The 16,426-nt window shown below is 38.8% G+C and overlaps 1 protein-coding gene across 1 annotated transcript in view; it reads left to right on the top strand.

Annotated features, from left to right (window-relative positions):
* C6 (complement C6) overlaps nt 1–15,290 on the top strand; it is a 71,898-nt gene extending 56,608 nt beyond the window's left edge. Inside the window, exons 14-18 of the mRNA XM_010381745.2 lie at nt 2,452–2,584; nt 3,552–3,740; nt 7,547–7,637; nt 8,086–8,327; nt 14,520–15,290. Coding sequence (XP_010380047.2) covers nt 2,452–2,584; nt 3,552–3,740; nt 7,547–7,637; nt 8,086–8,327; nt 14,520–14,701 — 837 coding nt within the window. The 3' untranslated portion in view covers nt 14,702–15,290. The remainder of the gene's footprint in view (nt 1–2,451; nt 2,585–3,551; nt 3,741–7,546; nt 7,638–8,085; nt 8,328–14,519) is intronic.
* The last annotated feature ends 1,136 nt before the right edge of the window (nt 15,291–16,426 follow it).

Raw genomic sequence — 16,426 nt, 5'->3', positions numbered from 1 at the left:
ATTTTTATTGATACACAACCATATTCATATGTTTACATATCGTCTATGGCTACTTTCATACAATAACGGCAGAGGTGAGTAATTTCAACAGACGCCACATGGCCTACATATGACTATCCAGGCCACTTATAGAAAAAGCTTGCTGGCCCCTGCCCTAGAACGTTATCCTTAAAATCACATATTGGCAGATCCAGATACCAAAATAACTTAATTTATTCCGGTTGCATACAAAGACCATTAAAATTATTGACATTCTCATTTTAAAAACACACAAAGGCTTTCAGCAGTGATGCATTATTCTTCTAACTCATTTTATAAGGTTAGATTATAGATTCCCATTTTCATGGATAAATTCATTTCTTATTTTATTTTGCTGTTTACTAAAGGCCTGGTCTCTATCTGGGAATAGTTTTTACTCAAATATAATAAAGTTTTATTTTTTCCTAATAAGCATCTTCTGGAATTTCTAGTGGCAAAATGCCCCTTGTATAGATTCAAATAGAGGTAGATATGCCTAATTCCAGGTTAGAGCAATGATGTTATTGCACACAAGTATATTTATTTAATGAGTAACAGACAAGTCCAACCTCTGTATGCAAGTGACAGGGACTTTTGGCAAGGTTTTTTGTTTAGTCAGTCTACCAAATGTACTTCCCTAACTTTGATTATTGCAACATACACTTATATGTTACAGATTCATAAAAAAACAAGAAATACAAACAAAAGTTTAAGGCAATAATTTATTTCAGAAGAAATGCAAGAAAAAACTGTGCAGCTTTTGAATAAAACATCCAAATCATTAGTCCATTTCCTTTGGAAACAAAGCCATGTCAGTAATAACCAACAGTCGAATGGTAGTTTTGTATCCAGAAAATTAAGAATCTTCTAGGAGACAAGTTTAACCATATGACCAAGTAACAACATAAGCTGACAATTAAGTTTTCACTGTCCTCAAGTTCCTAACTTCAATTATCAGAGAACAACTGCTTAGTCAATTATTGGTACTCTTATCCCTCTCAGTAAAGGAAAATTGTATTGCATTACTAGCTCCTTAAGAAGGATAATGTTTTGTATTCTTTCAGCAAAGAATTCAGGCCTGTGTAAAGATTTATGAGACAGAGATCTGGTTGTGGAGTTGACACTAAAAAGTCAGGGCTGGGGCTGATAAACGTGATAAACACTATAAAAATAGAGCCTTGCATGAGTTTCTCTCAGAACTGAAAGGACGTTGTACCTCACGAAACCAGGGAAATCGAAGGTGTTTGCAAAGGATGGTCTAGTTGAGCTGGGTCTTGAGGGGAAGAGAGAAGGTGTTGAGGATACAAGGAACAGCCACGTGGAGACATGGAGGCATGAAAAAGAATTTTATGTTCAAAGAATGGCAGGGTTTTGCTTTGCTAGAGCATAGGTTTTATGGGAGGAAATGGCAGGAGGTGAGGGGGGTAAAGTAAGTTAAAATAAATATTCCGATCTAAGAAGACTCAGTTTACCTTGAAAATTGTAGTGAACTACCCCCCCCCCACCGCCCCCAGCAACATGATAATAGTTGTACAATCCATTAATTGGGAAAATATATAATGACCAGTGGGTTACTAGGAATTGAGTAGCAATTTTAAATGATCTGCACTCAGTCACAATAGCAACTGCATATGTTTGCTTTATACATAAGATATATTATTTATTCAGTTTATAGTCACTCCATGGTGAGCATATGGTTTTCTATTCTAGCAATAGAAGGACATCCCATATATGAAGATTTTTGGTTTCTTCATTTTTTGGGGGTGGAGTTGTTTGTTTGTTTTTTGGTTTTGGTTTTGAGACAGGGTTTTACTGTGTCGCCCATGCTGAAGTACAGTGGAACAATCATGGCTCACCACAGCCTCAACCTTCTGGGCTCAAGCAATCCTCCCAGTTCAGCCTCCCAAGTAGCTGGGACCACAGGCACATGCCACCACTTCTGGCCACTTTTTTTGTATTTTTGTGGAGACAGGGTTTTGCCATGTTGCCCCAGCTGGTCTCAAACTCCTAGACTCCAGTGATCCACCTGCCTCAGCCTCTCAAAGTGTTGGGATTATAGTCATGAGCCACCATTCTTGGCAGGGGAGCAAGTTTTCAAGTTAAAAAAACAAATGAACAAAGCCCTAATCAATTCAGGGAGACAGATTAGAAGAATGACCAGTTAAAAAGTTGCCCTAGTAAGAAACAATAAATACCATGAAGAAAAACAATGATGGCAACGGGAAGGAGAGAACTTATTATTATTATTATTATTATTATTATTATACTTTAAGTTCTAGGGTACATGTGCATAACGTGCAGGTTTGTTAAATTGAGAGGACTCGGTGACTGAGTAGATCCAGAAGTGAAGGATAGAAAGGCTCAGTTTGAGCCTAAAGAGTTAGAGAGTGTTATTCGCAGCATTAATAATTTCTGGTTTCTGCTTTAATTAAGAATGAAAAGAAACTATACTCGGTTGGAGAAGATGTTGAAATTTCATGCCTTACTGGCTTTGAAACTGTTGGATACCAGTACTTCAGATGCTTACCAGACGGGACCTGGAGACAAGGGGATGTGGAATGCCAACGTGAGAACTGGGCAAACAATTTTGCTTGACAACTTTACAGAATGAATGTGCCCAATATAAAAACAGTAAAATCACATCCTTAGATCAATACATTTTACTCATTTTTATCTGGTGAAAGATTTTGTGAAGCAGAAAATAAATAGGAGGGCTCATTTGCTAAAACTGGATTTCCAGATATCTCCGTATTTCAGTGTTCCTGCTCCTACATATTACTGTCACACACACAGGACTGCAAAGTATGCACTTCGAAAGAAATCCAGGAAGTCGGCAAGCTGTATCTAACCACAGACATCTGCCTTGCCCAATGTTCAAATTGATGCAAATTGCTGAGTCTCAAGAAGATGATATTTACACTCTTTATGTATCAGAAATGGGAATTTGTGTAAGACGGGATTTTGTGTAAGATGCAGTTTTCACCAAGACACTACTCCTTGGTGCATGTTCACATTCTTTGCTGAGAAAGAGCAAATAAGCTTTAGGCTCTGCACATGTCTGTACTAAAGTAAAGTAAAAACCAAGATTCAAATAAGGGTTGAGTGGGACTCCAAAGACTTATTTTGGGGCACCGTGAAGCAGCGTTGAGACCAGTGTCAATTAGAATGCCCATCACTCTGCATCACTCACAGCATGGTAACTTGCATTTGGAGAAATCCACTAAGGATAAGAGAAAAGAAAGTGTTTATTGAAGGGAAAAGGGCCCAATGATTTCATAAAAGTTGGATGTGTCTGGAGCCAGTTCTTTAGCAAGGGAACCTCAGATAATGAAACTAAAGGGAATTTTTCAATGAAGGGTCTGAGGGAAAGCCCGGGATTCTTATCCCCCAGGTTTTCTGATCAAAAGGAGGCACCACAGTTGAACAAATGCAGTAAATCTCATCAAAATCACCTCTTTGGTTGCATAAAATTTGCCTAAATTTGTTGTTTATTCTGCTCCACTAAGCACATATGAAATGTTGCTCTCTTGCAGGGACAGAGTGCATCAAGCCAGTTGTGCAGGAAATTCTGACAATTACACCATTTCAGAGATTGTATAGAATTGGTGAATCCATTGAGCTAACTTGCCCCAAAGGCTTTGTTGTTGCTGGGCCATCGAGATACACATGCCAGGGGAATTCCTGGACACCACCCATTTCAAACTCACTCACCTGCGAAAAAGGTGCGTAGCAGTTCAGTGTCCTGGGGTCTGATAAGGTGGTGCACCCTGAGATTGGTAGTATAGCCTCTACAGCCATTCTATGTCTTAAGCACTGAGAGGCTAAATAAAACACAAGTTTAGACAGTGTGGGTCAAACAGGAACTCTGCAATGGCTCTGCTAATTCCCTAAGCTCTTTGCCATCCTGCCTCCTTTATTCTCTTCTGGGCTTTTATGATGTGTGAAAGAAAGGGAAAAAGTTAACCTTTTGAATAACCTTAAATAAAATTATCAGTAAAAAGATCTCATGGAAATTAGTGAGAACTTCAGGTAAGAACTGTGTCTTGGTTTCACTAGACTCCTGATCATAATAATAAATTACAAGGAACATAAGTGTCAGTGGAATGAATGTATGTGGAAGCCATAGACTTCAGAAAGTTAAGATCTTTTGGACACCGTAGGCAGTATCCTCATCAGAGCGGATGCATGCATGTGCACACACATCCCCTTAGATTATAAATTAAAATTATAATCCAAACTGAGAAATACGAAATGTTCCATTAAAATTGTTATTCAAACTGAGAAATAGGAAATGTTCCACCGCTAGATAAAGGAAACACATAGCCTATTTCATATACTTTCTCTCCAATAATATTGACAGAAAGACCAATGCAGGGAGTCAAAGAAAGAGAAAGACAATCATAAAACTGACACTGTGAGGTAAAGACACTTTCAGGCAGGGAAACATTATTAATTCTTTCAATGTGAAAAAGTTCTGCTTCATAAAGATGTGAGATGCTACACGGTTACTTTTTTCCTTCCTCCCAGACCTGGACTCCTCAAGTAGCTCTTCAGAGGATCCTCTTGCCCTCAGCACTTTACAGACTGTGCAGTATTGCTGCTCCTGTGCTGGGAGGTGTGGGCAGCTGAGTCTCAGCACTGCTTCAACCTGAGGCTGATTGGAAGAGCAGATTCCTTGCATAAGATCATTGGCAATTTCAAACCTGTAGTGAAAGAGCAAGACTCTGTGCCACTTGAAAACTGATTGATTCTTTTTGGAAACAGTGTATACCTTGCTGCTCCTCCCTGGCCTAAATGTAGAATTACAAAGGGCAAAGAGGCATAAGTAAACAATATCACCACAATGTAAACCATAGTAGCTAAAGCCTTATCGGAAGGATAGGTCTCCAAGTTCATGAGAGTTCTGGGCCAAGTTTCACCAGATGGGGGTAATAGAAGGAGATGAAAACAACTGTGAATAAGAAAACCTAGGAATTTTTTATACCTTTATTTTTGCTTCTAACATGAGCCACCTTTCCTTATCAAACCTTCTACTTGATAAGCTAAGAGGAGGAAGAGTGAGCTAAGTCTCCAGTTCTGCCCTGACAATTACCTTACTCACGAGGTCCTTTTGGTTCTGGGGATGCCTGAATAGTCAGATCCGGATCAAAAAATTTTGTTTCATTCAATGGACTCAGGAGTTTGGCTCCAGGTCCAGGTTCTCTAGGTGGGCCTCAACATGAGCAAAGAAACCAAGGTTCCCTCTTTCATAAATACACCCCCAGTGTCACTCCCTCTATTTTCATCCCCCTCCCTCACCGACATGCTATTCAGTTCCTCATCTTGGTTCAAGCGTAATTTCCTTACGAATCCTTCCTTACCCTTCCCAGTTGGAGTCTTTATGGTATGTGGTCTCCTGAAACTATGTTCCCTTTCTTCAGAATACTTGTCTCAGCCCTTAATTATAAATCCATTATTATAATTATTTGATTAATATCTGTTTTCTCTTTCTTTTTTCCTCTCCTTTACTCTCCTCTCCTCCACCTTTCTTCCATCCTTCCTTTCTTTTTTTCCCACCATAATGTCCTGGTGCCTAGAATGTCATGCAGGAATTAATACCTACATTTAGGAGCTGCATTTCTCCATTGATTCTTGTAAGAAAATCTGACTTTCAAGCCATTCACATCCCTATTGCTAAATCTAATGAATTTTTTTTTTCCTTATCTTCTTTGATCTCTCAGCAACCTTCAGCAATGTTGACCTTCTGCACATATGTTCTTTCCTTGGCTTCATATTCTTGTTTAGCTCCGAATTTCTGGCTGTTGCCCTCTATTTTCGGCAGGCTCCTGCCAGTGCTTGGACATTAATCACTGTTTGTTTCCCAAGTTTTGGATCTGTACTCTCCTACTGAAGAATCTCACCCACATGCATAGCTTTAGTGATTCCCCCATAGACTAATAACAGATTTAAATCTTTAGCACATACTTCGCCACTGAGATTTAGACATGAATATCTAAATTCATATATATCTACATTGTTTGGATGTCTTAAAGATACCGTAAATTCAACATCTACAGAGAGGAACTCTTAATTCATCACCTTTCCTTCCTAAAACTAAGCATTTTCTAATATTTTCTATTTCAGGTAAGGCACCAATGTATATTCTCTTATGCAAATCAGAAACCTAAGAATCACATAATTGGCAGCTCTCATAACTTACCCACAATAGGTAATATCACGTATTTTACCTGCTAGCTGTATCTCAAGTTTATCCACTTTTCTCCATTTCTACCTCTGGAACCTTGGTCCAAATTATCATCCTCTTTCACCTGAACTACCACAATAACCTCATAGATTAGCTCCCTGGAGCCCTATTGACCACCATGCCTCTTCAAATCCATTCTCTGCATAGAAGCCAGAATTAATTTCTTTTTTTCAAAATCCAAGACTGATTTTGTCACAACACTCCGTGCTTAAAACCCATCAGAGACTGTCTACTATTTATAAAATGAAGACAAAAACCCTTCAAAGACCGTATTAGGCCCCTACACAAGCTACCACACACCTACCTCTCTGGCCACATCTTCCTCCATGCTCTTGTTTTTCAGCACTTCAACCACACTGGATTCTTTCAGTTCCAGGAAACTCACAAGCTGCCTCCCTTTTTTTTTTTTTTTTTTTTTGAGACGGAGTCTCACTCTGTTGCCCAGGCTGTGGTGCAGTGGCACCATCTCGGCTCACTGTAACATCTGCCTCCCAGGTTCAAGTGATTCTTTTGCCTCAGCCTCCTGAGTAGCTGGGACTACAGGTGCATGCCACCACGCCCCGCTAATTTTTGTATTTTTAGTACAAATGAGGTTTCACCATATTGACCAGGCTGGACTCGAACTCCTGACCTTGTGATCTGCCCGCCTCAGCCTCCCATAGTGCTGGGATTACAGGCATGAGCCACCATGCCCGGCCACTGCCTCCCATTTGAACATTTCCATACTTTATGTTTCCTCTGCATTGAACAGCCTCACTTTTCTTTCTTCATTTTACCTTTTCTAATCTTTCTAGCTACATCAATTTTTTTATTATATGCTTCTGTTTAATAGCACTAAGAAAGGCAACAATTCTGTATGTATATTAGTGTGCTCATTTGATTAATGTCTGTCTGCACCCACAAGACTATTAGCTTGGTGAGCCCAGGATCTGGGTCAGTCTATGCTCAATCTACTCTCTCCAGAACCTTACATAGTGTTGGGAATATCATGCATATGCAATAAATATTTGAAAAATAAATGAACAAAAATTTCAACAGTTCCATCTTCTTTAGTTATCTGAACATAATAGCAATTTTAGGTTGGAAAATGACACCTCATGTGCACTGGAAAGGACCTTTCAGATGGAATATTTAATGACAATGTATTTAGAGAAGCCAAAATGAATGCTCTAACTCCAAGAGATAAATATGAATCCTTTACCACTGCCTCTTCTCTGTATTCAAGCTTGTCACTTAGAATCCACGCTGTGCACTGTTCTTTTCTCTTTTTTTCCTTTGTTTCAGATAGTCTAACAAAATTAAAAGGCCATTGTCAGCTGGGACAGAAACAATCAGGATCTGAATGCATTTGTATGTCTCCAGAAGAAGACTGTAGGTAAGAGATACCCTACAGACTGTCTGGAAATTGCGAAAACCAGTCTAGTGTAAGAAACTTGATGGAAGAGCTAAGCTTCTTGAAGCACAGACATGAAATAAATGAAATTTCCACATAACTGATATTCCTGTGCTCTGCTGAATTCCTCCTTCGCCATTGGGTAGCAAGTTTCTTAATTATCTCTCAGCCCAGTTCCCTGTTCAAAATGAGACTGTTTATTAAAACAGTCTCATTTTGGTTATAAAGACTTAACTTCTGCACATGTAAAAACTTTAAACTCAGTTATATCAACACCTTCTTTTTCCTCTCACTCAAGCCCAGGGCTTGGAGTTGGGTAGGGAAAACAGGCACAAGAAAACTGGTTGGTGAGTGAACACGCTACATTGGCTACGTGCCCCTGTTTTTTCTGATCTTCATATGGAAATGCTTGCTTTCTTCTCTTGGGCAGCCATTATTCAGAAGATCTCTGTGTGTTTGACACAGACTCCAATGATTACTTTACTTCACCTGATTGTAAGTTTCTGGCTGAGAAATGTTTAAATAATCAGCAACTCCATTTTCTACATATTGGTTCCTGCCAAGATGGCCGCCAGTTAGAATGGGGTCTTGAAAGGACAAGACTTTCATCCAACAGCACAAAGAAAGAATCCTGTGGCTATGACACCTGCTACGACTGGGAAAAATGTTCAGGTCAGTTCCACTGGTGACCACACTAAATGCTCTCACTTAACCTTCATCTCAGCTTGAACATCATCTTCCTTAAAAATAGCCTATCCTTAATCAAAAATATTTCCTTTTCATTGTAAAAAAAAATCATGATTTAAACAGAAAGGAAAATTATAATCACCCACAAGTAGAAATAACTACGGCAGTAATGTGGGTGTTTATCTTGCCAATCTTTTCTCTATGCATATGTGTAATCAGTACCACCCTTAGGCCCTAGTGGGAAGAGCACCTGTCCTGATCTCATGTTTCGGGCATCCCTCCCAGTCCCAGCTTTGGAGGGCCTTCACCAGAATTGTCTAAGTTTCCTTCTGGTGTTTGGGACTGTCTGAGGCCAATAGTGCTGTCCAGGTAGGACTGGATTTTGCATTGCCAAAGCATCTTCCTGAAATTTCTCTAAGTCTTCTTTCAGTGCCTGGGTCAATCCAAGGCTGACAATACTATTCAAGCAGGACACCCTGAGCCCAGACAACATCCCACACAAACGCAAGCACTGTTATACTTTCCAACTCTCTACTGCTTCTCCTCCCCACCATGCATGGGGTCAGCCAGATGCCCCAAAGAGCTCTGGGGCTCATGCCTGTAGAGTCATCTCTGGCCCAGAGCTAGATTCTCATTCTCAGAAAACAGCTTGGTGAACAAATTGCTCCTGCTAGCCAGCAGGGCATTCTTGCTCAAGATTGCTTGAAATTAGAAAGCCAGTATGATGCTAACACTCTAATTTGGGGTGACTCTAATTGTTTATAGATAAGCACCCCATAAAAAAATTGCCCCTGGGTCTCAAACATCTCAGGAGTGGTCCTGCATATAATACAAATTTTAAAATATAAAATTGTATCATACTCTACATGTTATTCTATATATTGCTGTTTTTCACTTTCTGTGTCATGGAACTGTTTTCATGTCAACATATATTATTCAGCCACGTAATTCTCAATGTCTGCAAAAGTCTATATGGGTATTCTATGATTTATTTAGCCAATCTCTGGTTAGCCATTTAAATTTTCTCCTGTATTTTGCTATCATAAATAGTGCCATCATACCTAAGTCTATCACAAATCAATCTGTGATCTAAGATTATGTCGTTCAGATATAGCTTATAAAGGGATATTTCTAGGTAAATATTATTGTTAAATATAATATATTGGCTCCCTATCCAGAAATTTTTTGCCATATTATATTTCACTCTAGAACATATAATAAAGACTGCTCTCCCACACTCTCACCAAACCTTGGAGTTATCACTCCTTTGTATCTCTGCCAATTTAATACTTAAGGAGCAGCATTCTATTTCCATTTTCCCTAAATTTACTGACCATAGACATTACATTTGTGAGTTGTTTCGAGGCAGGGACTTCACAGCAGTACATTTGCTCCAAGATGAAGTTTGACCCTGAAATAGTCCAACTAAGCTTTATATCTTTTTCAAAAGATGGATTGGAGATTACAACAGAACCCAAGCAGTTAGAGATACTTCCTTTGTGGAACATTTTCCAAAAAAATTATCTTAAATTGGGGCATAAAGTATGCAAAGGAATCTTTGCTGAAACCATCTTACTTTTGTAAAAAGAAAGACAAAAACCATATTGTTCCCCTTGACTCTTTTTTGACTTTGTGGCCCAGTGTTCTTCAGCTCAGTCCTGGAAAGGGGAGAGGTCTTATTACTTAAAACCATGTCTTTCCTGATACACTTCAAGCTGATTATCAAGCTTCAGCTCCCTTGACAGGCCACAGGATTGAAACATGACAGAGGGTGGACATAGATGGCATCTGATGGTGACAACTCAGGAAGTCAGTATCTGGGGTTTTCAACCTTCATGCCATGTCTAAACAAGGCAATTCCATATAACACACAGAAAACCGGGGCCTGATATTAATTCTAATCACTATTAAATAATTTTTAAACAAAAACTCTACTATTCATTTTTTTGGTGCTTGATCAACACCATTACTCAACTGACATCTCTTGCAGACAATAATTTGTGGTAGAAAAGAGCTGAAAGTATATACAATATCATTTTTATTTTAAATATAAACTTTTTATCTGAGAAATGTAGTGTAAGAACATTATTGTCAAAAATACATAGAGAAAATAAAATGTGGTCAGCAGGGCAGGTAAGAACTAATCCCTGACTATACTGTAATAGATAGGTCAGGCATTTGGGGCTGTATTTAGTGTTACCTTCCATTCTTCCTTATTTATCGTAGAGAAGCAGTCTTCAGAGAACTCTTCTATTGGAGATTTTTTTTTTTTTTTTTTTTGCTATCTTCCCACAAATTAGTTTTTTCAAATCTGCCTGAGTGAAAAATAGCAGTTGATAATTTTATCAAAATACCTGTCTTTAATATTACCCCTTTGCTATACACATATCTAAATCATCACATACTTGAGTAGTCTAAGTTTGTTAAAAAAAAAAAAAAGTACTAAAAACTGTGAAATTAACAGAATGCTTTGGGCAGTCAAACTAACACATGAACATTTCTTAATAGAAGATTTATTTAGGCAATTTAAAACATTTTTTGGTTCTGCACACAATCAGGAAACTCAAAGCATTTTTTTCCTCTAAAGATATGATCTGTCTCTGCTAGCTTTCTTTAAGTGGTGAGCAAAAGTAAACGTCACAGAGGGTTCTGTTTGGATTAGCACTATAGAAAATTATCAACATACAAATGATAGCATGTATGAAGACAGAGAAAGCTAAAAATGTACTTTATACCCAGGCCACTCATGGGAAGTTGAAATATTAGCAATTTTCAGTTCAATTGCATGTCACTTTGATTAAACTGTGTTCTTGATTACATTGTGCTCTTAGCTACTCTTTTCCTTCTCTATCTAAAATGAAATTTTTAAAAACTTTAAAAAGGAACTTCAAAGCAATATGAAGGTCACCTTTCAAAAGTTACAACATGAATGAAATCCCCCAGAAGCCTATTTTATAGATATTAAGTATATTATCTGAATTTCAGAAATATCAACCACCAACCAACAGGAAGGGGAAATTTATTCAGTCAACATCCATTCAGCAGCCAATGTATAAGTCTCTGTTCAAGGCATGATGATGGTTTTAAGATGAGGCACCCTTTTTACCCCTCAAATTTTTGGAGGAGTAACATTAGACGATAATTACATGAATCACTTTAGTGCAAGTCAGGATGCGATAAGAGCTTTAAGAGAGAAATATCTTCTGGTCTGGAAGGGTTTCTTAAGCACAGAAGCGTGAGAACTGAGTGTTGAAGGATCAATTAGTGGAGGTGTTGGGGTCTTTAGGTGCTGGTAGTCTGAAAATAATTAGGCAAAGAACATTTAAGCTATATCCATACTAAAAGAATAGTGACCATGGCCCTTTTAAAAACCTAAGGAACGGATGTCCTAACCAGAGGTGGAACAGTCCCCTATCTTTCACCAAACTCCATCCCTTCCAACAGTGGACAAGAGCATTCTTTCCAACAATGAACAAGTATCTTCTCTAGCTGGTTGACAGAGAGCATAGTAAGGAAATGCATGCTTTTTCATAAAATGTTTCCTACCAAGGGCAAGATGCCCAGGCATGTGGTGCATATGAGTATCTCCCTACTTCCTTTCCCTATTTTTTCCCATCAGTTGAGACACCTGGGAAAGAATTGATGTCACCTAAAATAAGCTATTCATTCATGACCTCATTGCTAATACTCACGCTGACTCAGGTATTTTGGCAACATGAATTATTCCAGATCCTTTAAGTAAATTTCTTTTTTGTACACTTATACCTGCACCCACAATTCAGAATTTCAAATCAGTTGATCCAGAAGAATGAACTGAGTGCCTTGTTAAGAACTGATTGGACGGATGAGCCACACTGCTCTCCAAAAAAGCACTTCTCATTGTCTTGGGGAAAAGACATATAAAAGCTAACTACTAAGAATGTACACAAAAATGTCACCTATGGTACTGACAAGTTTACACCACTAAAATTTAGCCAAATATAAGATACGGTTTAGCTCAACCATCGTGGAAAGCAGTGTGGAGATTCCTCAAAGAACTTAAAACAGAATTCCTTGAAGGACTTAAAACATAATTACCATTTGACCCAGCAATCCCATTACTGGGTATATACCCAAAGGGATATAAATCATTCTATCATAGAGACACATACACATGTATTGTACTGTAGCACCATTTACATTAGCAAAGGCATAGACTCAACCTAAATACTCATCAACAGTAAACTGGATAAAGAAAATGTGGTACAAATATATCATGGAATACTATGCAGCCATAAAAACAATGAGATCATGTCCTTTGCAGCAACATGGATGGAGCTGGAAGCCATTATCCTAAGCAAACTAATACAAGAACAGAAAACCAAATACCACATGTTCTTACTTATAAGCAGGAGCTAAACGAGAACATATGGACACAAAGAAACAACAGATACCAGGGCCGACTTGAGGGTGGATAGTGGAAGGAGGGAGAGGATTTAAAAACTACCCATCAGTCACTATGCTTATTCTGGGTGATGAAATAATCTGTACACCAAACCCTTATGGCATGCAATTTACCTATATAACAAACTTAACACATGTATCCCTGAAACTAAAATAAAAGTTAAGAAAAAGCAAAAAGAGAAAATCTGGTCAGACACTGTGGTCCACACCTATAATCCCAGCACTTTGGGACACCAAGGCAGGAGGATCAGTTGAGCTCAGGAGTTTGAGACTAGCCTGAGCAACATAATGAGACCCTGGTTCTACAAAGAGTAATAGATTAGCTGAGCATGGTTGGGTGCATCTGTTGTCCCAGCTACTCGGGCGGCTAAGGTGGGAGGATCTCTTGAGACTAGGAGCTCGAGGGTGCAGTGAGCCTTGATTGTGCCATTGCACCCCAGCCTGGGAGACAGAGTAAGCCTGTCTCAAAAAAAGAAAAGAAAAGATCAAAAGATCAGAATATGGTTATGTTGCTACGAAATGCTTCATTGAGGAGGCAAGACTTGTAGAAACTGGACGTGTGGCGAGAAGTAGGAAAGAGCACATCAGTCTGGCAAAAGAGGCAGATGACATGGGAGAAAGGACAAAAACTGGAATACCTTTGGGATATTTTTGGGGAAACAGATAGTTAATCTACTTGAAATGCAGAAAGTAAAAAAGACAATGTTGAAAATGGAAGTTGAGGCCAAACTGTGGAGGACCTTGACCTTTGACTAAAACATACATGTAGAATATACAAGCCTATAAACCTTTGTTCAAAATTAATTTAATATACTCAGTTTTGGTAACTTTATCCCTAAATGATTGTTTTAAGCCTATTTCATGAACATAAGACTTAAATGAATTACGAAGTGCTTTGGTGATTCCAAAAGGAGGCCTCATAAGAGAATCACCCAATTTAACTGCCTATTAAAAATACAGATCCCCAGGTATAACCCAATAATATTCTAGAAAGAAAGAAACAAATGTGACACAGAGTTATGTTAAAAAGTTCAGGCCTGTGAGTCATGTATTATTTAAATCCTGCTTCTACCATTTACTAAATTGTGTGGCCATAGGCAAAGGGTTTTAATTCCTTGAGCTCAGTTTCCTCTTCTGTAGAATTATTATGATAGCCTAGTTCATACATTTGTTGTAAGGGTTCGAAAAAATAAAGCATATAAAGTGCTTGGCATATTGTGTGGCTTCACAGTACCTGATCTGCACATGATAACTATAAAGGTACTTAGGCAATGCCAACGTTAAAAATGAAAGTAAAATAAAAGGACAGGCTGAAGACATTGGAGAAATGGATTGATAGGACAAGTGCCTGATTGAATGTAGGCAGTGAGTGAGAGGGAGGTGCCAGAGACAGCACAAATCTTCATTGGATGTGGACAGTGAGACGGGGGAACTGCCCGAAATAGGCCAACTCTTTAAGCTTATTGGCTTACTAGTGCCCTCTAGTCTCTTATATACAGATCTTTCTATTCAATCACAGTTGAGTCTTTGGGGTCATTGCCTTTGGTGGGTTGTTTTATTGTTTTTGTTTTGTTTTGTTTTCAATTTTTATTTTTTGGCTTTCTCATTCATTAGAGAAAGCTTTGGACCAAACTTAACACCATCAAGGAGCTCGCCACCCTGGGGATGATTTAGATGAAACCAAACCCTAATGTACTGTGGTGAGTCACACTGTCTCTCTCTCTCTCATTACAGTCTCCACTTCCAAATGTGTCTGCCTATTGCCCCCACAGTGCTTCAAGGGTGGAAACCAACTCTACTGTGTCAAGATGGGATCATCAACAAGTGAGAAAACACTGAACATCTGTGAAGTGGGAGCTATAAGATGTGCAAACAGGAAGGTGGAAATACTGCATCCTGGAAAGTGTTTGGCCTAGCACAATTACTGCTAGGTCCAGCACAATTAACAGATTTACCATCCAGAAGAACCAGCTCCTACAAATGAGAATTCTTGTACAAACAGCAGACTGGCATGCTCAAAGTTACTGACAAAAATCATTTTGTGTTAGTTTGAGATCATTATTCTCCCTTGACTCTCCTGTTTGGGCATGTCTTACTCAGTTCCAGCTCATGATGCCCTGTAGCATACCCCTAGGTACCAACTTCCACAGCAGTCTGGTAAATTCTCCTGTTCACATTGCACAAAAATAATGTGACTTCTGAGACCCTTATGTAGCCCGTGACATTAAGCACTCTCACAATTAGAAATAAGAATAAAACCCATAATTTTCTTCAATGAGTTAATAAACAGAAATCTCCAGAGCCTCTAAAACACATTCTTGAAGCCCAACTTTCATGTCTTCATTCAACAAATAATTTCTGAGTGTGCATACAGGATGTCAAGTACTGACCAAAGTCCTGAGAACTCGGCAGATAATAAAACAGACAAAAGCCTTTTCCTTCATGAAGCATACATTCATTCAGGGGTAGACACACAAAAAATGAAATAAACAGGTAAAATATGTAGCATGTTTGATGGTGATAATTGCTTTGGAGAAAATACAACATGGAAGGGTGAGTCCCATCCTTAATTATCATCTTATGCAAGGAAATATTCCATAACAATAAACATCACTGTAAGGATGATTGAACTCCAGTGGAAATTATCTTATATAAAGTTGTTAAGGATAAACTTCTGGAGTTCTATTCTCTCAGAAAGTAGAAAAGAGATTCCCTTTGCCTCAACTAAAGTGCATCATAAAGTTTTAGGCTGAAGTGTGTGATGAATGGAAAATTGTCAGAGAATTTTGAAGGAATAATGTTTAAGGTAAGTCATATCTTTTCATTAGGCCATACAAAGCAGAAACCAGTTTATTAGAGAGGCAAGGGTGTCAATTTGAATTGGAGAAGAGAGGCATCTTTGGAGCAGCAGTTCTCAAATATTAGAGTGCATTAGAATCACCTAGAAGGTGTGTGTGTTCAGATAGATGCCTGGAACCACCCCAGTTTCTAACTCAGTAGTTCTGGGGTGGGACCTGAGAACGTGTGTTTCTAACAGCATTCCAGGTGGTAGTGCTTATGATCATCAGGACACCACATTTTGAGCATACCAAATTTAGAGATGGAGTCATCACGCAGCTAACTCTGATTAAGTAATTGATCTCAAAACCATAGCCAATCTCCAGGGAGGTGAGTGAAAGCAGATTCCTTTCCAGCAAAACTCACTGGAATCCTCACCTCTTGGAAGGAGGCTGTGAGCCACAGCTACCTGCCAACCTCATCCCCAGACCTTATACATGCAGCTCCTCCTTCATCTCATTGATCATAGGATGTCCGCAAAAATCTCACATTTATCATAATATTAAAGAAGAAGAGTGGGGAATGAAAACACCTATAAACAAAAATCATTTTCCTGGTGTAACAGAGGTTGAACATGACCTTTTCCTTTCGCAAGAGTCAGTAACCCAACTATTTTCCAGTCATACCACCCCACTCCCTTCTCACTCTGAGGAGTGCAGGCCACTCCTGTAAGCATCATAAGCCTTCAGCACACTTGAGACATCAGCTGAGAGCAAAGAGGTATTAAATACTCCCACATCCTAAGGAGAGCCACTAACAAATCAATAAACTTTCCCCAGGATTGAACTGGCTCTGTTCAACCC

Source organism: Rhinopithecus roxellana, chromosome 3 (genome assembly GCF_007565055.1).
Source record: "Rhinopithecus roxellana isolate Shanxi Qingling chromosome 3, ASM756505v1, whole genome shotgun sequence".
Taxonomy (NCBI): domain Eukaryota; kingdom Metazoa; phylum Chordata; class Mammalia; order Primates; family Cercopithecidae; genus Rhinopithecus; species Rhinopithecus roxellana.
This window is presented reverse-complemented; position numbering and strand designations above follow the sequence as displayed.